The following is a 21683-nucleotide window of genomic DNA, read 5'->3' as shown; positions in this document are numbered from 1 at the left end:
TTATTCTTTTAATTTTTACAATCAGTCTGTAAAAAGCCATTTTCAACTGGCCATTCAATAAAAAGGTTGTAAAAGTAAAACCTGCAGTCAAAGGTCATTTGTTTACGTCGCCATGGCTCCCAGAGAGCCTGCTGCCCCGCTGCTGGAGGAAACACGTGGTCCATGTTTTATAAAGTGTTCCCTCTTTGGTGCAACTAATTCCCGTCCTGTCCTCCAATAAAACGCCACAGAGCTCCTGTTCACTGTTAAAAAAATAATTTATTGCAGCATGGAGTTGTACCTTGACATATTGACAGTTTTCGTATCAATAATCTAAACTTGCATCCTCTTCAGTCCGACGAGAGCGTTTATAACACGACAGGAACATGTGACGGCTAACACGGTTCACTCACATACAGCCAGCGCTTCCCTCCAGCACAGAAACACACACAATAAACCACTAACACAGGAACACACACTAGTCTGGTTAAATACACAACCGAGTGTCTTCGGGGTACAAGTCAGAAAATACTCAACATACAAAACTGAAGTTGCATCCAGAGAGTTTGAGTCGCTGCACAGTGAATCTGTTTCGGATCTAATGTGGATAATTCACCTAATAATCTCCCCAGAAGCTTTAAACTGGCAGGATTAAAGGAAAACTCCACCAGAAAACTCCTTTTACTCGCCGTCATTGTTGCATTTCTACAGTTCTAATGTGTGAACTGGGATTGGTTTAGTCGTCGATAATCAGGCAGCGATCGGAAATTTCCAGCAGATACAGTCTGCAAAAATACATTTAAAATAATTAAATCAGCATCACAAACGAAAGACGACTCGTTGACTTGGTCGAGAAATGAAAAAATAATACAAATGTGCTTTCTAGTCAAGACTAATTAACTGTATTTTACACAGAAACCTGCCCAGTGTGCTCTTCTTATTTTAAACTGTTTAACTCATAATTCTGAGCAGTGTCCCGTTTTCTCAAATGCATTCTGGGAAATGTAGGAGGCTGATTTTAACTCCAGTGTTTGTTCTGCTGCTCCAGCACTGCAGACGACAGCTCCTCCTCCTGCTGCTCAGGTCTGACTGATCACATGTTTAACTCTGAGGGTTCAAACTGCTGGAAAACACTGATCACAGACTCAACTGAATCCTGAGCTAGTTCTGGTGGAGTTTTCCTTTAAGCGGCGTGACCTCTAGTGTTTGCCCGGTCGGCCTTCAGACCCGAGGCCCGGTTCTTCTATCTACTGGTTCTAGTGCAGCTCAGATGGACACGGGGCAGATGAGGACGCGATCCTCCAGCAGCACGCTGAGGACGAGGAACACGAAGTACAGTACGAACATGGTGAGGCCCAGCATCCGGCTCATCTTCCAGCGGCAGGCGGCGATGGAGATGATGACGAAGAGGAGCATGAGGAAGAGCAGCACGATGGCGCAGAACAGCCCGTTGGAGCTGACGGTCACCGGGTCGCCGTTGTGGATCAGAGTGTACATGAGCCACGGCACCGGCAGGCTGGAGGCAGACAGACAGACAGACAGACGGACTTCAGGTTAACTCAGGTCAGAGGACAGAGGGAGGTGAGAGGAGGACGCTGATGTTCAAACCAGTAGATTCACTGGAACAGTCGAGCTCCTTGTTTTATGCCAATAACTGTATTTTATAAGAGATGCTAAAAAAAAAAATGTTAAAAAAAAGATAGAAAATAACAGGAAAAATCTGAAAATTATATTTTAGCTCATTTAAATACAATAAAACTGTAATTGTTCAGTCACACTGTGGGAGAACCAATCATTTAAAAGAAAATCGAGATTTATAACGCTGACATTATTCACAGTTTTGGCCTGTTTAACAGTTAACATCCATCCATCCATCCTCTATACACCGTTTAATCCTCACCAGGGTCATGGGGGGCTGGAGTCTATCCCAGCTGCTTCAGGGTGAAGGCAGGTTCACCTGGACAGGTCAGCAGTCTATCACAGGGCTACACTTAGAGACAGACAACCAAGCACACTCACATTCACACCTACGGACAATTTAGAATCACCAATTAACCTCAACATGTTTTTGGACTGTGTGGGAGGAAGCTGGAGAACCCGGAGAGAACCCACGCTGCACGGGGAGAACATGGAGACTCCACACAGAAAGATCCCGGTTCCCCCACGGGGACGTGAACCGGCGACCTTCTAGCTGTGAGTCAACGGTGATAACCACTGATTACAGACGTCATCAGAGACTTTCTCCTGCAGACAGGAAGTTTTAACAAAGTTCCTCGCAGGGCTACGGGAAAATGATAAGAACCAAAATGATAAGAATAAAAAGAAATAAATATTTAGTTTTTTTAGTTTTGGTAATTGTGGTTTCTTTCCTCAGGCATAATGCACTCTCTTATTTATCAAAAGGTCAGACGGAACAGAGTTCTGTCAAACCAGGTAACACAGACTCATCGTTACTGTTCACAGACAGATCATGTCTCAGAAAACCCTGAATGACGCTGCAGTTCATGTAAACCATCTCAGCTCAGGAGGAACTAAGATGTTCGATCTCAGTGCCACGTTCGATTAAGTCTCTGTTTGGTCCTTCTTTAACTAAAACACCGAACACCTGAAGCAGTTCGCTTGTCTTTGGTTTAGAGCTTTCACCGACTCACCCCACAGTGATGTCGAAGATGTTGCTGCCCACTGAACTGGACACGGCCATGTCCCCCAGACCTTTCCGGGCCACGATCACGCTGGTGATCAGGTCGGGGATGGAGGTTCCAGCCGCCAGGATGGTCAGACCCATGATCTCCTCGGAGATCCCGACCGTCTCGCCCACCTGCAGACACAAAGACGTGAACACGGTCAGAAACAGGCTGTGGACCATCTGGTTGACGTCTGATCAGGGGTCACAGCTCAGATTAAAAATCATCAAAAAGTTCCAACACTCTCACACATCAGGACGCCTCACTATCGACACCAGACCCGGGTCCAGATTATTCTGATCACTTTTAGGGTCCCAGTCAACCATTAAACTCAAACTGGAGGATCAGAACTGGTGACCAGAGGCGGTCTGCAGCTACCATCAAGAGAAGAAACCGTCTTCAAAACCAGGAAAGTGTTCACTGTTTGTCCTGACAACATCCTCCAAACATGCTCTGAACGTTCCAGTTTAAATGTTACGTCCTCGTTAACTTTTACTGTCATTTAAATGATAAACATCCTCAAAACATTCTTTGAACATTTGATTAAATCTGTAGAACATTATTAGAACTCCTTGCTCATGTGGTGGTCATTCCCTGCTCGCTGTGATGACTCGTCAGCTCAAGAAAGAAAATAAGTACAGAGTTTTACTGAAAGTAAATTCTCCTGAAAACAACAGGAGTGAAGCGTGGACGGACCTGATGAGCCCACCACACCATCAGGTAGGAGAACACTCCGATCCACAGGATGGAGCCGATGAACGTGATCGCAAAATATCTCCTGGACGCCTGGAAGACACAAAACGAGTTCACATGAGTGGTTCACAAACAGCCACAGAACATGAGAGCTTCTAGAGACAGAGGTCTGGATCCAGAAACATAAACTGGGCTCCTTCATTAAACATGATGGAGTGACATGAACGATGTAAAAACTGTTTCTATCGTCAGACAACTCACTAATTATCCAGATATGTTGTTACTTTTTAAAGGAGTAATAAATAAACAGCAAAGCGTTCCTTCCTTCTTGAATCCACTGAATTAGCTGAAACCATCGACTCTTCGGTTCATCATCATTTTACATCAGTGGACATTTTCCAAATTTAAAATAGACTATCTTATACATGAGGCTATAGTACTATAATGCTGAGTTTAAATAAAGTTAATAAGCCTGGATATCAACACAGCATCTGGATGTTAATGCACAGTGACATCAAAAGCTTAAATATTGAAGAATTAAAACCTAAAAAAACACAGACGTTATCCCAGCAAAGCATCAAAAACCTGTGTTCATATAATGATGCAACAAGGTGTCAGTAAGTTGGGTATAAACAAAGCAAAATGTCTCAAATCTGGATTTTAACAGACCACAACATCAAAAACCTGAATACTGACGCAGCAAAATGTCAAAAACCTGAATAACACAGAATTAAAACTTTCGAAAATCTGCATACTATCATAAAAACCTGGACATGAATGCAGCAAAAACAATCAAAAGCTGGATATTAAAGGAGTAAAACCTCAAAAACATGAATATTATCACAGCAAAGTGTTAAAAACCTGGATGTTGATACAACAAGGCGTCAAAAACTCAAATACTGACACAAGAAAAGGTCACAAACCTGGAAATGAATCGGCCACAATGTCTGAAACCTCAATATTAAAAAAACCAAAATGTCAAAATACCTGAATATTGACACGACAAATATGAAAACCTGGATATTAACAAAAGAAAAATGTTTAATATCTGTATGTTAATGCAGCAAAACCTGAAAAACCTGAACGTCAAACAATAAAAAACCTGGATATGAAGCAGCACAATGTCTAAAACTGGTTTATTAATGCAACACTACATTAACTCCTAAATATTTAAGCACCAAATAAGCCTCCAAACCTAGAAACGAACTCACCACGACATCAAAAACCTGAATACTAATGCAACAAATGATCAAAAACGAATCAATAAACTGAACAAAACTCCTGGGACCAGCTGATAATCTGCGCTGCTCTAACTAATCCTAAACCATCCTGTGCAGGAGAGCAAATGGGCGCCGGTTGCCACGGTAACGGCGATGCTGCTCCTCACCAGGTTGCGGACGTCGGGCAGCGTGAGCCACAGCGGGAACACGATGGGCAGCAGGAACAGGTAGGTGGCCTGTTTCCTCCTGGTCTCGGGCCACTCCAGGGACAGCGGCTCGTTCTCTTCCTCCTTGTCTTCCTCTTTGTCTCCGTCTTCATCGCCATCATCTTCTTCATCGTCTTCGCTCTCGCTGGACTCGCCGCTCTCCTCGCCGCCGCTGTCGTCCTCGTCGCCGCCGCCGTCTGATCCCTCTGATCCTCCAGCTGGAGCTGCTTCCGCCTGCAGGACAGAAAACAGCCAGATGAAGGAAATCTATCCATCCATCCATCCATCCTGAATCTATTTCACAGATATGTCACTCCTGGGTTCAATGTTAATGTTAATGGTCTTTTGTTGTATATTTGACTCCTTTGCACAAACAATGGAAGTGAAAGCAAGAATAAGCGGTTGTACTTATTTATTCAGGTGTGAAGTTCGTGTACTGCTGCCACACCAGAACAGAAACACACATCAGCTCCATGTTGTGATGTTATGAAAGCTTGTTATAATAACGTAGGTGCAACATAATGTCTTCAATATAATATCAGGCTCTCTGTCCAAACTCTTTCACTATTTATGTACAGAAGCGTTACTATTTTATGCATAGAGGCTTTATTTTTTTTTTTACCGTACTTGTTTTGAGAGAACAAATTTTTTACATCCATCCATCATCTATACATCCTCACTAGGGTCACGGGGGGCTGGAGTCTATCCCAGCTGACTCAGGATGAAGGCAGGTTCACCTGGACAGGTCACCAGTCTATCACAGGGCTACACTTAGAGACAGACAACCAAGCACACTCACATTCACACCTACGGACAATTTAGAATCACCAATTAACCTCAACATGTTTTTGGACTGTGTGGGAGGAAGCTGAAGAACCTGGAGAGAACCCACGCTGCACGGGGAGAACATGGAGACTCCACACAGAAAGATCCTCATCGGGACGCGAACCGGTGACCTTCTTGCTGCGAGGCAACAGTGCCAACCACTGAGACACCTTGCAGCCCTGTTTTCTTTTTTCTTTAATATTTTAGTTTTATATCATCCATGAGCCGATACAACAGAGTCTTTTTTTGGTGCATCTTTCTGAATGACATTAAAAGTTCTTCTGACCGGTTCAGGTCATTACAACCATAAATCAGAGGAAACAGTCCTTTTTCTTTCTGTTGTGTGTTTTAACGTCGTCTGATGAAAAATAAAATCAGAAATATGAATCTGCAGCTCATTTATTCAGGTTTAGGGAAACGTTAGTGACGCTCATCAGCCTCTTATTTCCCAGATGTCTGGTTTTAATTAAGAAGTGACTGAATTCAGTGTTTCACAGACATGAAGGACGTCAGACGCTGCTGCTGCTCTTCACGGCTGTTCTGCAGCACAGTGAAGGGAAACGAGAAGTGTGTTTGCAATAAAAAGTCACGACTGAACCCTAATCTTTCCTGCCCACCTTTGTTTCTTCCGGCTGTTCTGTCGTCTTCTGAGCCTCTTCGGTCTTGGCGGGCTGAGAGGTGGACGGTTCGGCTGCAGCGCCACCTGCTGCTCCGGCGGCAGAAGGCTGCTCAGACTTTGGCTTGGGATCAGCGTCTGAAGGGAAACACACAGAATGGATCTCTACACAGCAGATATAGCAACAGTACGGCATTATGTGAGGTCACTAGTTGTCTTTATTATGTCTCAAACTGTAGAATTCACCTTCATGACTTCTCACTGACCTGAATGTTTAAAATGATTTTGCCTTCATGGCTGAAGGAGTCACGGCTTAACGCTGTCTGTTGGTGTTTCCATCTACGGAACGTGATGTCTTGAAAGCATGGAGGGGATTTATTCACATTTGGCACAAACGTCCACTCAGACTGGAGGATAAACTGATTTTGGGGGTCAGACGTCAGAATTCTTGAGGTCATTGTGACAGAATTTCACACAATTGTTCAAGAACATGAAATAATGAAGTGATGACATTTAAAATCCCCAAAAAATCGCCGTCACTGTGACATTATGACATTCTGCAAAAACCCTTTTCTGGTCATTGTTTGATCCCTTCACTCTAAACTTCAGACAGCAGCAGCAGCTCCTGTAACTAAAGGTTTTGCTGTTATTAGACACTTGCTGCTGATAATATTTTATGAACAAGGGTTTGTGTCTGAATATTTTGCACAAATCATTTGAATGAGAGAGTTAATTTTAAGCCAGTAGAGCTTTAATAGTGAGTGACACTGGGCTACATACAGGAAAAATGACATGGGGGGAAAAAAAAGTCATGTTTGGAGAACCAAGCTCAATCTAATAGACGATAATTTTGTGAAACTTGAAAACTATTAGAGGATAAATAAATCCAACAGCCTCCATTAATGCTGTAAACATAAAGTATGTCTTAATTCTTCATGTTTGGTTCTGGATTTATCAATTTATCCATAAATTCTGATCATTTTATAAATTAAAAGCAGTTCATTCTCCATATGTGACCTCCAGTCCGGTGGTGTTTTCTAATGATCTGAGTGCAGAAGCTTCATTTTACTGCTGATTCACGTTTTAAACACTGTTTGTCAGAAGAAGCCTGAAGGACTTTACAGAAAACTACGGATGTGATAAAAGTTCAGCTCAAACAGGTTTCTTCTAAATAAGAAATCTGGTAAAACTCAGCTCACAGATATTTAAAAACCTGTGGCTGAGGAGCTGCTGTTTGTTTGACACTGTGACACAGATTTTAATGTGGAGCTGACGGATCTGGAGGCCGCTGGGGTTAGTAAACGTGCTCCACTAGAGGAGGGGGAGGGATCCACATCAGCACACATCGTCCCATCTGCATGCTAATTCTGGGCCCTGATTGATTGGGGCTCGTTGAGGCCTCTCCAGCCTCCTGCAGATCCACTCTGCCGAGCACCTCATGACTCTGAAGCACCTCATTACTCCACAGCGTGACGCACGGACGCACACGGCCGCTGATTGTGGAGGAAAAACCTCCTTCAGCCTCAAACCGTCTGATTATTGCACGACAACCAGCGTCAAAAACGGCAAAAAAATAAGCTTAAATATCACCAAAAATATCAATAAATACAACATTCACTCACTGCAACATAAAGTCCTGCAACTCTAAGGAGACAGAACCATAACTAGAAACAGAGCGATGTCATCTGTGCAACATGACAGAGTTTATTGCCATAAGTCCTTACAAAATTAAAGAAAAGCTGAATTTCTTTGATTATTTCTTGCACAAACATTTTAAACTGGAATCAACATTTCATTAAATGAGCACAGATGAAAACATTATGGTGACAACACACTACAGACTTTAAACAAAGCTTAAAACCTTTATGTTTAAAATGACTTCAACACACAGCCGCATTATTTCTGTTTTTATGTACACACTTTTAGACGTATATTTTAGTGTGCTTCTAGCAGTTTATTTTTTACTATTTTAGTGTTATTTTTATTGTTTTCATGCAACTCTCTTGTTTTTACTGTGAAGCACTTTGGTCACCCGTTGGGCTGTTGTAAAGGTCGATACAGATAAACTTTGACTGACTTTGATTTAACCAGTTTCCACACTTGTCTCCTCTCTGTTTTGCTAGAAAGGTTTCCTGCAGTTCAGCCGAAAAGTTGCTGAATTTTTCTGTCACGTGATTGTTGGTCACAGCTCAGTCAGTCGTGTGTTAAGGAGCTGAAATGTATTGATTTTCTTCTACAGAATCTGGAAAATTCAAACTGTTATTTTTGGCGAATATTCAAATGAGATGCGAATAAAGTGATTTTGATAAAAATATTAGTTTTTAGCTTAGCTCTGGTTATTACAGTTTTACAACAAGTCTCCTGACCACCAGCTCAAAGTGAGATCTGAGAAACTGCAGCAAAATGGACATTTTTGCCTCAGCAATGCAAAATTATTTCCAAAACAAACAACAGCTTTCATGCTCTGATGTGACTGACGCTGCCCTAAAAATTCTAACGTGCAGCTTCACCAAATATGATGCAGCAGATGCTTCATCTATTTTAGCAGCAGACGGCCTTTTCAGCTGAGGTGGTATGGACATCTGATTCAGATGCCTCCAGAGAGGCTTCCTCTGGAGGTCTTCCGAACACATCCACCAGGGAGGAGACGCCGGGGCAAACCCAGAACCCGCTGGAGAGATTATATCTCTTAGCTGGCCTGGGAATGCCTCGGGATCCCCCAGGCAGAGCTGGAGAGCGTCGCCGGGGGGAGGGAGGTCTGGGACAACCTGCTCCGCCTACTGCCCCCGGATAAGCGGAAGAAAATGGATGGATGGACGGCCTTGTCACTGAATGTACAACACTCTGCAACTTTTGATAAACTAGAGTTCATAGATTATCGTTTCCTCTGCTGTCTAAATGTTCTGCTCCACAAGTGTTAGAGACGGATAACACCAAATCTTTGTCTTTCTTTCATGCATAAAATCTGCTGTGTGAAACTTACATCTGTTGTAAACCTACTTTGGACACAGCTAGACTAACAGTTTCCACCTGCTTCCAGTCTTCACACCAACACGTTTGCCCAGCTTCTCTCAGAACAATAAATAAATAAGAATAGTGACTTAATGACTGAATGCTTTTACCACAGCGTCAGATCGTACCGTTCCAGAAAGGCGTCACATTTCCACGTACGACTCACCTTCCCCGTGGCGGTGATGACACTTGCTGGTCGACGGGATGTTCAGAGGTTTTACTTTGTTCTTGGCTGAAATTAAGAGAACTGACGCTCATAAAAGCCTCATGTGAAACTTCAGATGATGGTCTTCCACAAACAGATTAGTGCAACACAAGTCGACATGCCTCATTCTCACACACTGGTCGCTCTGCAGCAAGAACAAGCACTGACGTTCAGCGAGCCAACCCTGTGCTACACCTTGGTCAATGGTAGGTGTGTCACTGAGGGACCTTTATATGTCAGTCTTCTGACTTATTCCAACCATCAAATTAGACAATCAAATAAAAGAATCAGGGTCTCAAATAAAGTTATCTGCCAGAAGTACAACTTGCTTATTGCATTATAATTAAGGCACTTACAAAGTCCACTTAAAAAAACTAAAAATATCACTGATATGTCCCCCAGTCTGTGAGATTCCACAAATAAAAACAAATAAAAACACAAAAACACATCCCTACTTAAGATCAGAAGCTTTGGTAACAATCAAATCCTCATGAAGGCTTCATGTCAGAATCAAAAAGGCTTCAGTGCACAAACAGGTTCTTTAACAATCCTGTGGTTTTTACTCAGAGTTTAACAAACTGTGTGAGAAACATCAGTGATCTTCACAACAACACACAAACACATGAACATGCAACTACCAAGATACACAAACGACCATCTCATATAAACACCATCCAGAGTTCAGAAGCCAACCAGACTGAACACAACAACAGCAACAACACAAACACGACACGACAGCAGCGTTTCCACGTCTTACCTTTCCTCTGAATAGGCCCCTCCCCTCTGACATCACCATTAAACGATGTCTCTGATTGGCAGATACACAACATAATGAGTCTCCTGCAGTCATGTGACTCCTCAGTTATCAGCTACTCATGTGAAGTCAAAGGATTTTACGACTTGAGTTTCCAAACGGTGATAAAGAATCTCTGCACACAGATTCAGTCAACAAAAGGTCACAAGTTCAACAGTGATGAGTCAGATCATTATGAGGCTCCTGAATAACTAACAGCTGGTTCTTTGTGGGTCACTTTAGTCCTCAGAGACTGTTTTAAAGAGTCTCCAGGTGGACTGGCTCATCGAAATGTTCTCATCATTTATCTCTGGTGTAACTTCTACAGGGACAGAAGCTCTACTTGTCTGTGTAGGTCTTGTGTTGTTGATATAGTTCTATGTTCAGAAATCACAAGATAAGAAAAGAGAACCTTCTATTGATCCCACAGTGGAGGCATCTGAATGTTACAGCAGCAAAGATATAAATATGTGAACGGTGAGTCTGTTGTTTTCATTTCTGTATAAAACGTCCAGGTTTAAATGATGCCATGTGCTGCAAACACAAGCTTTGTATGTTTATCTGTGAATCACTGAGGCTCATGAGGCTGCAGGTGGAGTTCAGTCAGTGTTCTGTTCATTTAATTCAACTAAAAATAACATGCAGCTTTTAGTTTTTACCCCACAACCAGCTGATTGGTTGAAAAGTAAGTACAATTTCAGTCAACTAAGATTTTTCTTAACTGCAGCCCTGGTGCCTCCATAACAACGATCCACTGAGGCTTGACAAGACTTCTGTTGGTTCGAGGCGCTAAGATGTTAGCATGAGGTCTCTTGGAGCTTCTATATATAAGATGTGTTCTGAGAACGACGAGAATCATCTGTCCACTTAGTCTAATATATGAGAGACCTCGACATGTGGTGTTGTTACCAGATAAGCATGTTGTTCTCTTCATCCGAGAGTCATCATAATGATTTGGCTCATCTGTGGACATTACAGCCAGACAACAGTGACTTGTGCTACTTTATGTTATTATAAGTCGTCTGCAGGGTTTGATAAGCCAACAGAGACAATGAAACACACAAACCCACGACCACAAAACAGCCACTACAGCCAGGCGACACCTCGTCGCTGCTCTTACCTCTCCTGACTTTCCTCGGGCCGGGGGTTTTTACTGCCCCTCTAAGAGCTGCTTCTAGGATGGAAACCACAGAGACCATTTTGTGGATCAGTCAGAGTTTCACTTACTTTCTACAGCGTGACATATCCGTGTCCAGTACCACCTTGTGTCCTTTCTAACTGATAAATCATCTCAAATCAGCCTCAAAAAACTATCAGAGAATGTGAGATGAATTTAGTCACTTTTAATCTCTTCACTGCAGCGTGTGGATTCTGACAACGAGAATTTATTCACATGTGAAACAAAAGTGTTCATTAACCAAAATAAAGAGCTGAGTCATACAAATGCACGTCTCAAAATTAATCACCATTTATAAGCAACACACTTGAAATTATAAATTTGTTAGTTTTACAGGTGTCCTGTGCTCTTTCACTTTAACTGTACATCAAAACCTCAGCACTTCCACATATTATCCTGATATCTAGTGAACATGTAGATGCAAGATGTGGGAAACAGGAAATGTAAACTTTTAAGAGGTTCATATTTTAATGGAGACAAAATCAATTAAGTACAAATTAGCTCCCCCCCCTCCCCCAGTTCCTACTTTTTCTTGGAGATAAAGTCATTTATGGTTTCAAACTTGGTCTGTCAAGTTTACATGAGATGTTATCATGCATCAAATAAAATTTCTGTAAATTTAAGAAGCAGAAGCAGTTGCAGAACGCGATCAAACTCCAAACGCAAAGTGCTCCAGAAAAAATAAAAAATCTTGTTCTTCTGTTTAAACTGCAGTCAACACCTGATATTTACAGCAAATGACGAGCGTTCGCTGCCGACAGACACACGTCGAGGTGTCAGACGTCTGGACATAATGTGACTTTGTCCACTTACCAACAGAATTTTAAAAAAAAATAACAACAATCTAAGCCCAGAAATGCATCACGTAGTTGTTCAACAATGTTAAAGCCTTTAACAAGGAGGATCGTTCCTTCAAAGTCTAAAAAGAAGAAGCTGCTTGAAGACGTGTACAGGAGACGGCTGTATCAGAAATTAATGTCTTTTACCATGAATCTGTTAATAAATAAAAAAACAATACCAATAAATGGAAAAATGTTGAATATGTATGATGTAATTCTAGATATGAACTTGTTAGCAAAGAGCGTCTACATGATTTAATGCTATAAAGTCGTGAGCTCTGCAGCTGCAGCGGTCGAACAGCTCAGTGGAGGCGTCTTCATGATGAACCAAAGAGCTACAAACACAAGTTTAATGAGGGATAAATACCAGCCACAACCTGGCAACCCAAACACTATTGGCTCATAACTGATTAATTAGGGTTTACACACTTATTTATATATCTTTTGGATCCCCTATTACCTCCGTCTTTAATAAATTCCCCTCCACAGAGGAATCTTTACCAGAAAGAGGCACCTTAAAGAAATAAAAATCCTAATCTTATTACTGAGCTGCACTGATTGAAACTGATCCACAAGCCTAAGTCAGGTTCCTTGTGCTCATGGTAAGTGGAAGCACCACAGTCTTCTCCTCTCCTGCCAGGCGAAGCACTGGGTCTAGAAATCCACCGCAGCACGACGACCGCTCCGTGACTGAATGTGTGCGCAAAATAAACCCACAGACGCAGCTATCGGCAAACTAAACCTCCTCAGGTTCGTGTTTCGATGGATTCTCAGCTCCGATCCCACTGCTACACCAGTTCCGCGCAGATAAAGAGCTTGGTCTGCTCGTACTCTGGCTCTTATCCAGCTTTTATTAGCCTGCATTGGAAAGCTGATTAAGGATCAGCGGTGGCCGAGCGCTGCGAGAGCGAGGAACAGCGGCACGGTGAGTTCGAGGACTTGATGAAGGTCGCCCGGCTGATCACGCTACGCTGACTTGCAGGAAGGAACAGGACGGATAGAGCTGAGTCACTGTCGGCTTCACTGCATCACGAGCTGGAACATCCGGTCGACTAGTCGATCGACAGCAAATTATTTAAAAATAATTAGACCTATGTTAAGCCTGTTAAGCATTTAAGAGCAACTTAAACATTTATTAAGAGTTTCTCACACATTCTAATGTAGGTGTAAGCAGATTTATTTGCTTACTAATGAGTTTGTTAACGAGTAAAGGCTGCAAAACTTAACATAAAATAAATAATAGTCTTGACAAGAGAAGTTTGAACTGCTGACAAATACTGACCGTTAATAAAACATGTTGTGTCTTGTTTCCACTTACAGCTTTTTTATAGTGAATAGAAACCATTTATTCAGTGTTTACATGCTGTTAATATATACTTAGTAACTGGTATTACGCAGAATAAATTAACTGATTATTTAGTTTTTGTAATAATCAAATGATGTAGAAAATCTCAACATGGTATTTAAAAGGAAAGATCTGTTTAAAGACGAATTAGAATTTTATTGGCTTCCTTACTGGATAAATGGATAGTTTTATGTTAATTTAATTGCACTATTAAATGGTAAAGTTGTTAAACTGTAAGGCATTTAGACCTGCAGTATCTGTTTTATCAGGTGATCTAAGATACTGAATATTAATCTTAGAAAATACACATCACAGCTTGTCAGATGAAGCTGCATTTAAAAAAAAATCCATTTAAAAGTTTACTCATTTGTTTTCTGAAATGCAAAGAAAACTTCTCACTGGAAAAAGGCTGTGTCCTTTAAATCATTTAGACAGACAGTTTAATCATGCTAAAACCTTAAAGAACTGAATTCTTTAAACTTCACTGAGACTTTAAAGATTCTGCCTTCGGTTTGCTCCAAACACTTTCCCCTCCAGGCTGCAGAGGTGACCTCATTACTGCAGGAACTGAGCTGCTGTTACCTTCTCCCAGAGGGTCCAGTGTGTGGATCATCAGCTGGAAGATGGTGCTCCTCAGAGAGGTGTTGTGGAGGGACGCCGTGCTGCCGCCTCGCTGCAGGACGGGACGAACCTACAGGTCAGAAGACACACAGTCACACATCAAAGTGCAGCAGTTAACTTCCAGGTAACACAAACCGTTGAGGACCAACAGCAAAAACTGTATTTCATTGTAATAGCCCACATCATCAGCTCAAGTTCAGTTTTTATTGTTGAAGAGATTCAAATATAGATTAATATTTTCATTTGTTGCTAAAATGGAGAAAGGCCAATTATTGTCCAATGAGCTGTTTTGCAAATACTGTAAACTTGAATTGTGATGCACCGGTGATGGAAGCTGCAGGAGGTATTGTGGGAGTGTTGATGCAAAAGCCTTGAAACTTAAAAGAATAAAGAAAAAAACAAAACCGAATTCTTCCAGGGTTTCATATGGAACAAACACAGAACTAATCCTGTCAACTTGCAAGGTGGAACTTTTCAAATTCTTCTTCTTTAGAATCGGTTTCTGGTTCAAACATGTGTTGCTGATTTACCTCAACATTACAACTCGCCATTGTGTAGCACAGACTAATGTTTGACGAGAGTCACAGGTGAGCTGGTGTGCTCGAGGTGCAGTGAATGAGGAGGAGTGGATGGTAGACTTTATGTATCTGCACATTTGAGAAGAAAGAACAGTGTAGAGTTACATCGAAGCCACGAGGGCAGCAGGGGACGTGTAAATGTTTAACTTTCAGAGTTGATATTTTTTAGGGGTTAAATCAACAACCAGAGACGTTACAAGTTATTTTGCAAGATTTTTGTTTCATTCCCAGAAGACTGGAGACATTAAAAGTCAGCTAATGCTTTATTTTGAAAGAATAAAAGCTGCAAATGTGTCATGTTTAGAAATTAAATCTAGAAAGACTTTATAGATCTGCACATTCTAGTGTTGAGTTCCATCCAAGTCATTTTACACAGAAAAACTTGTAAATATTTAACTTTAATACACAGACATGTTTTTTTTTTCAGGATTAAATTAACCAGAGAGGGACTTTCAAAATGTCTGCAGGATTCTTGATTTATTTTAAGTTAGCAAGAGACATGAATGAATGAAAATGAGCTAAAGACAGTTTTTGAAACAGCCAAAGCTGCAGATGTGTCACTTTTAAACCTTTTTTTGTTTGTTTGTTTGTTTCTTATAAGCTTATTCTGGAGGAATTGAAGCTGGGACTTGCAGCACAGGTCATTTCCATCTATGTGGTGGCCACCCTGACCACTAGGCTACTGGGTCGGCCCAAAGAATTTCTAAGACTTGTAAAAATGAGTTTAACACCTTCATGTGATTAGAACTGTGTAGAAGATCCGTTAATACATACAAAAATAAAATAACTGCAGCCCTTTCAAGACATTTCCATGACAAAATGATACATTTCTTTATTCCAAAAGGTGGAAGACTAATTTCTGCCTTTAAGTTGGAACTTAATTCACAACCATTCATCGTTTCAATGGATGAATAAAATGAGAACAACAACGATAAATTCAGCTTTTCGTACCCTCAGTCTTGCTTTGTCCTCTTGTGGATCCGGCAGCAGTTTGCTGGACTGAGGGCTGCTGGGAGGTGGTGCCGGTTCTGGTTTGGATTTCTCTTCAGGTTTTGGAGGATCAGCTGGAGGAGCAGCAGCAGCAGGAGCAGGAGGAGGAGGAGGTGGAGGAGGTGGAGGAGCTTCACTCTCCTGTAAAATAACGGTTTAATCAGCAGCAATTCACTTTGCTACATGCAGACATGCTCACTGAGTGACAGACTTTGTGGATTACAGATGTTCACATTCCCATTTTCAGTAATTAAACATGTTTGATTTAATCCTGACGAACTGAAACTCGGTCTAAGCTATGATTAAATCTGCTGACTGTCAAAGGACAAGTGTAGTGGTGGGTCATGTCCAGTGTTCCTGGTCAGTCTGAACTAAAGCTTTTGCAGTAATCCAGTAATCTAGTTAACACTGTAGGCTGCAGGAGTTTCTCACTATCAGCAAAAAAGCACCAAACCTTAAGCCTTGAAGTGGATCCTTCAGTGCTTCATCCTGCTGCCCTGCACCACATCCAGCTTCGCTAGTTCTGCTGGTACTGATCTTACAAGGTGCATAGAGCCAAATTAAGCTGTGTTTGACCAAATGACACTTAGCTAACTTGCTCAATTTTGCTCCTGGACCCTTCAAAAGTTTATCTGTAAGAAGATGCTGGTCTCCAACAGTTCTTTGCCTTCATACAGATGAGCCGTAACACTATCAGTGACGTGAATAACATTGCTCATGTTGTACAACGCAACGTTCTGCTGGGATACTTTGTGTACTGACATTCATGTGGATGTTAGTCGAACATTTATCACCCAAAAAACACTCCTGCAGACCGTCTTTATAATAATGACGGCCGCTGCCTCCCCTCGTAAGAAAATGTGTCCTGCCACACTGCAACACCAGCTCAGGAACGACTCGAAGGACATGACAAGGAGTCTTAGGTAGTGAACCAGCCTCCAAACTCCCAGGATCCAAATCAAGCAGCCACGAGTTGCATCAGAACAAGCCTGATTCACAGAGGCCCAGGTCTGCAACCCACAGGACCCAACAGATCCAATGGCCCAGGAGTCAGTGTAGGCTTGGTCACACTGGCACATATTTGGAACCTTAACGGGTCAGCGCAGCTTCAGAAACCGCTTCTCCTCACGCCGTTCTAACATCACATCCAGGGGGCTGCCTCTAAAATCTACAAATGACCATCAAGCTGTGGCACTTTTCATGTGACTGAGTGCAACACTACGAAAACCTCTCAGGTGCCTGAAAATGTGCACCATAAGCCTGAATTATACACATTCTACATGAGAGCTGGTTTTCTATCCGCTTATACGCAAATCAAAAGTGAAGAAAGAACATGAAGGTCCTATCACGTTTGTTTCATGGCACTTATGCAGGTTGTTTTCTCCTGACTGGCTCCTTGCCTCTACTCTCAGATGTACGTCGCTTTGGAATAAATCGTCTGCCAAATGAAATTGTAGAATTGTAGACCTGAAAACAAACTCCTTCAGCAGCTGTCATTGTAGTTCTAACACATAAAGACACGATTAGATTGTAAATATGACTTACTAAACTAAAACAGTCCAGTTAACATGACTGCCCGGATATAGACAACAAAATGGAGAATTTTTACTGCAGGTGACATCAGGAATAAGTGAGATACATTATAGACAACTTACATAAAAGAATCCAGAGAGAACGATGAAGCGGCAAAATTTTCATACAAACCACTAAATAGCTACTGAGCAAATACATAATTAAGCATTTATTATATTTTATTTTAGTTGCTTTTGTTGTTTATTCAGATAAACACATTCAATTTATATGAAGTTCCTTCAAATCATGCGTTCCCCTGCCTGAGTCCAACATGATCTGTAACGTTCTGTGTGTTTTTTTGAATATTCAACAGGTTCTCTTCATTGAACACATTTATAGAAAGAGCTAAAAGAAAAAAACATTAGATTGTGGAAAATTTAAATGAATGGGTTAATATGAACAAAAACGAATATATACTAGAGTGAATTTCACTAATTCTGGATAATTAATGTGGCAGCACGCCTCATTACACTCACTGTTTGGACTTAAGGAGCACATGCTGATTGCAGACATGCTTCAGACTAATTGAAGATGCACTTGTGGTACTTGAAATATAGAAACACAGTTCTGCATGTTTATTGCAGGTTTAGACATTTGCTGCTCGCTTCCAGCAGTTCTAGTCTGCAGGCGTTCTGCAACAAGCTCACGTTTTGAGCGTGTTTGAAATGAAATGACGCCTCCGTACTCTGGCATTTCAGAGTGGTGTCAGAAGCACGGTGACATTTCCGTCACTTGGCCGCTGTGACGCGCTGCCTGCGACACCTGGAGTCCTTTCTGTTCACAGGCATCAAAGGATTTTACACAAATACAGGCTGTCACCTGCTCAGACCCCCAAATCAGCGTTTCTCTTTCAGTGTGTCTGAGCAGGCGGCAGTCCCAACTGTGAGGAGATGAAAGGACAGAAAACATGGACTAGATGGAAGTCTGTCTGCTAACAACTGCTCTGCACAGACATCTGCTGCGGCTGCATCCATCTTGTGTCATGTCTGATTACTGATGTTTTTTTTTCCACTTTGCTCAGATAAAATAGTTTTAAATCAACACCTGTTGCAGTTAATTCAGCACTTCATGTATTTCTCTTCATTGTCTTTCCTTCTGCCAACACTCGCTGTTATGCAAAAACCAAAACCAGTGATTTAAGGAATGAGATTTTTTTCAATATGATTTTGCAACAGTGATTTAATTTGTGATATAATTTTTTAAACTCAAGCTTCAGTTCAATATTTACTGTGTAGTAGATTTAAAACGTGATGGAGCGCAAATGGGTGCGAAAAACAAAACGCACTTATCCATATTATATATATGGCAAAAAAGGTGAATAGAAAGAACAATATATGAATAATTACTTCTGTGAAGGGGACTGAGTAAGATGTATATGAGTTGCCATCGCCAGTGTCGCACTACAAGAAAGGCATGAATATGGAAAACCTTTGACACTTTAAACTCAAGTCAGATCTGCTGCATAATGTGCATCCATAATTTCAGCTTTTGCAATCTGGAAATTGCTTTTTTGTCCAAAAAAGCCCCATTTTTTTCCTCAAACAGCATTGTAGTGTTGAGCAAAAACAAAAATAAACTGTGCATTTGTTGGGGACCAACTTTAACTATCAACCATTTTAACAAGTGTTTAGACCAGCAGCTGATTTTGTTCTTGTCACTGTTGATAAACTATAACTGAGTCTATCCAACCTCATTCATTAAATTAGTGATAATCCTGTTGTGCTATTGTTCTCCAAAAAGATGGTTTGTTCTTTAAGTTTTGCTTTAAGCATGTTTTTTTTTTTCTTAGTGCATCACTGAGTAGTGGGACAAGAGGTCAACCGATTATTGCAGATTTTTAACCAATTCCTGATAAACTACTTTGGTCTCCAGCAATGTCCCGCCCACAACACTATCTGATTGGTTACAACATCACGAGTAACAGCCAATCAACACTCAGGGATACACCTTGAAAAGTTTTTTTTAAAAAATGTAGTTATGAACAAAAACATTTCAACAAGGTTGACACCAATATTTTCATTTTTTCTGCAAAAATATATTTGTTGCTTCCAAACACTTGATATCGGTCTAACTGATCACTAGTAACTGATACTGGCTCTGAAGAAACCATGTTGTTCAACCCCAACACTGAACAACAGTTAGATTTTGCAAAGACTTGCCATGTCGGTGGTTGACCACATATCAACGTAGACTAAACTATTACTTGTTTGGTCTGATGTTTTGTCCAATGAAGCTTCAAAAACTCCAAAATAATTACCTTCCTGTCATACATTATTACGAAAACCAGCAAATATTTCATAGTAATACCTTTAAAAACTAAACCTTTAAAAACCTTTAAAAACTAAAACTGGTGAGTTTTCAGAATTTGTTTTAAAAACAGACAAATAATTATCCAAAGAATTACATATTTCCTGTTGAAAAGCTAATCAAATGATTAGTTGTTTTGGCTCAAATTTCAAAGACATGAAACCACAGAGTCAAAATTCGAAGTTGCAGGTCGTTGAAGGCGCCAACTTGTGGCTGTAATCAGTTATTTGAAGCTGCCAATATTAAATAAAGAGCTTCCTGCTACATCACAGAGCTGAAGAAGCAGCCTTTTAGATCTTCATTTAACTGTTAAATCAGCTGAAGGAAACCAACTCAGACAGTGACAGCAGGAACTCTACTGACACTGCTGTGCATTGCATCCTCTCCTGAGATAAATTCAACGAGAACACCCATGTTTTGTCTCCAGATGTGAGTCCAAACAAGGCATTAACTGACCTTCTCCGGCTCCTCTGCGGTCCAAACCTTCACGATACTCATGTGCTTGTTGACCTGGGTCTTGACCGCATGCTCGATCTGACTGTTGAACTTCATGAAGCTCACGTAGCTGATGTAGCCTAGCACCAGCAGCATGCTCTCCCACCACAGGATCATGTTGTCCAGGAAGAAGACGATGAGCATGATGAGGTCCAGGATGTAGAAGGTCACGTCTCTGAAGAGGGGCCACCAGGTGAGGTGCAGCATCTCCCGGGAGAAGATGGCGCACATGCCAATCACAAAGAGGATGTTGAAGACGGCCGAGCCCACGATGGTGCCGATGCCCACGTTGCTGTGGGAGATGAAGACGCCGATCAGGGAGGTGAAGAGCTCGGGGGCTGAGCCTCCGGCCGCCATGAAGGTCGCCCCGGCCACGTCATCGGAGATCTGCAGCTTGTTGGTGATGACCTCCAGCCCAGGGACGAAGAACTCATCGCAGACGATGGCCAGGGCGACAAACATGTAGGTCATGCCCAGGATGTGCAGGACCACCCAGCCTTGTCGCCGCTGCTCCACTGAGAAGATGTCCTCGGGGTACTCGCCCTTCCTGTGAGGGGGCTGCGGTGGGGGAGGAGATGGAGCTGCAGTGGTCAGAGGTGGAGGAGGAGGTGAGGTCGGTTTGGGAGGCTGAGGATCTACATAGATACACTGTTCTATATCTGTCCTGTTGACGATGATCACCAGAGGAGGTTTGGTGCCCTCAGGTGAGACGACCACCTCCTCCGTCTCATTGGACGCCATCACCTCTCGAACATGGACCTCCACCACATCACCACCGCCCCCCTCTGCTCCGTCATCTGCCCGGGCGGAGGCTCGGGGCTCCGACAGCCGGGCCTTCAGAGTCAGCGTGTAGACGAAACACAGCAGCACACCTGAGACGAAGAAGAGGACGCGGCTGCGCCTGAGTCTCCTCCTCGGAGGCGAGTGCACCTTCATGGTCTCGACTCCAAGCAGGAAGCTACGTCAGGTGCATTGCTATTCCTTGATGGCTGCTGTGCTGCTATGTGGCGCGAAGACGCCGCTGACGGAGAAGAGACTCACACTCAGACACAAAGTGTGTTTCATCTTTCACAGCGGGCAGCTTCAACCTGTGGAAGGACTGAAGAGCAGAAAACACACACAGCTGTAAAAAGCACACCATCCTGAACATGTGTAACATCCTCTTTGCTTGAATTGTTGCAGATCTGCTCAAGTGTGTGAGCTGATGGAGGATGCAGACAGCCACCTGTTACTATGGCTACATAATCACTCAGGCTTTGCCTTCCCACAAAACAGGAGTCCATTGAAAACACGTCAAACACGTTAAAGCGAGAATAAAATGAAAATAATAATAATAAAAAGCGGTCAAACATCAAAACAGAAGCAATTAATTCCGGATGTACTACATTTATCGTTAAAGCGGGAGCGCGTGCACGGAGGGAGCGTGATAAAATGCGCGCGTGCAGCGAGTGATAATTAAACATTAATTAAGCAGAACATCAGCGCGTTAACATCCCCGGTAACAAAAACCACTAAATCTAACACTA

The 21683-nt window shown here is 42.1% G+C and overlaps 1 protein-coding gene across 1 annotated transcript; it reads right to left on the bottom strand.

Moving 5' to 3' along the window:
• Positions 1-1245: 1245 nt before the first annotated feature.
• Positions 1246-21093, bottom strand: LOC103375515 (sodium/potassium/calcium exchanger 1-like). Its single transcript, XM_008305819.1, has 8 exons — positions 20119-21093; positions 15745-15924; positions 14177-14285; positions 6225-6361; positions 4744-5016; positions 3360-3449; positions 2631-2797; positions 1246-1495 (listed from the first exon to the last, which is right to left on the bottom strand). The coding sequence occupies exons 1-8, from the start codon at positions 21091-21093 to the stop codon at positions 1246-1248; spliced, it is 2181 nt and encodes a 726-aa protein (XP_008304041.1).
• Between the last annotated feature and the right edge of the window lie 590 nt (positions 21094-21683).

This window comes from Stegastes partitus, unplaced genomic scaffold (assembly GCF_000690725.1).
Source record: "Stegastes partitus isolate 25-593 unplaced genomic scaffold, Stegastes_partitus-1.0.2 Scaffold2642, whole genome shotgun sequence".
NCBI classification, from domain to species: Eukaryota; Metazoa; Chordata; class Actinopteri; family Pomacentridae; genus Stegastes; species Stegastes partitus.
This window is presented reverse-complemented; position numbering and strand designations above follow the sequence as displayed.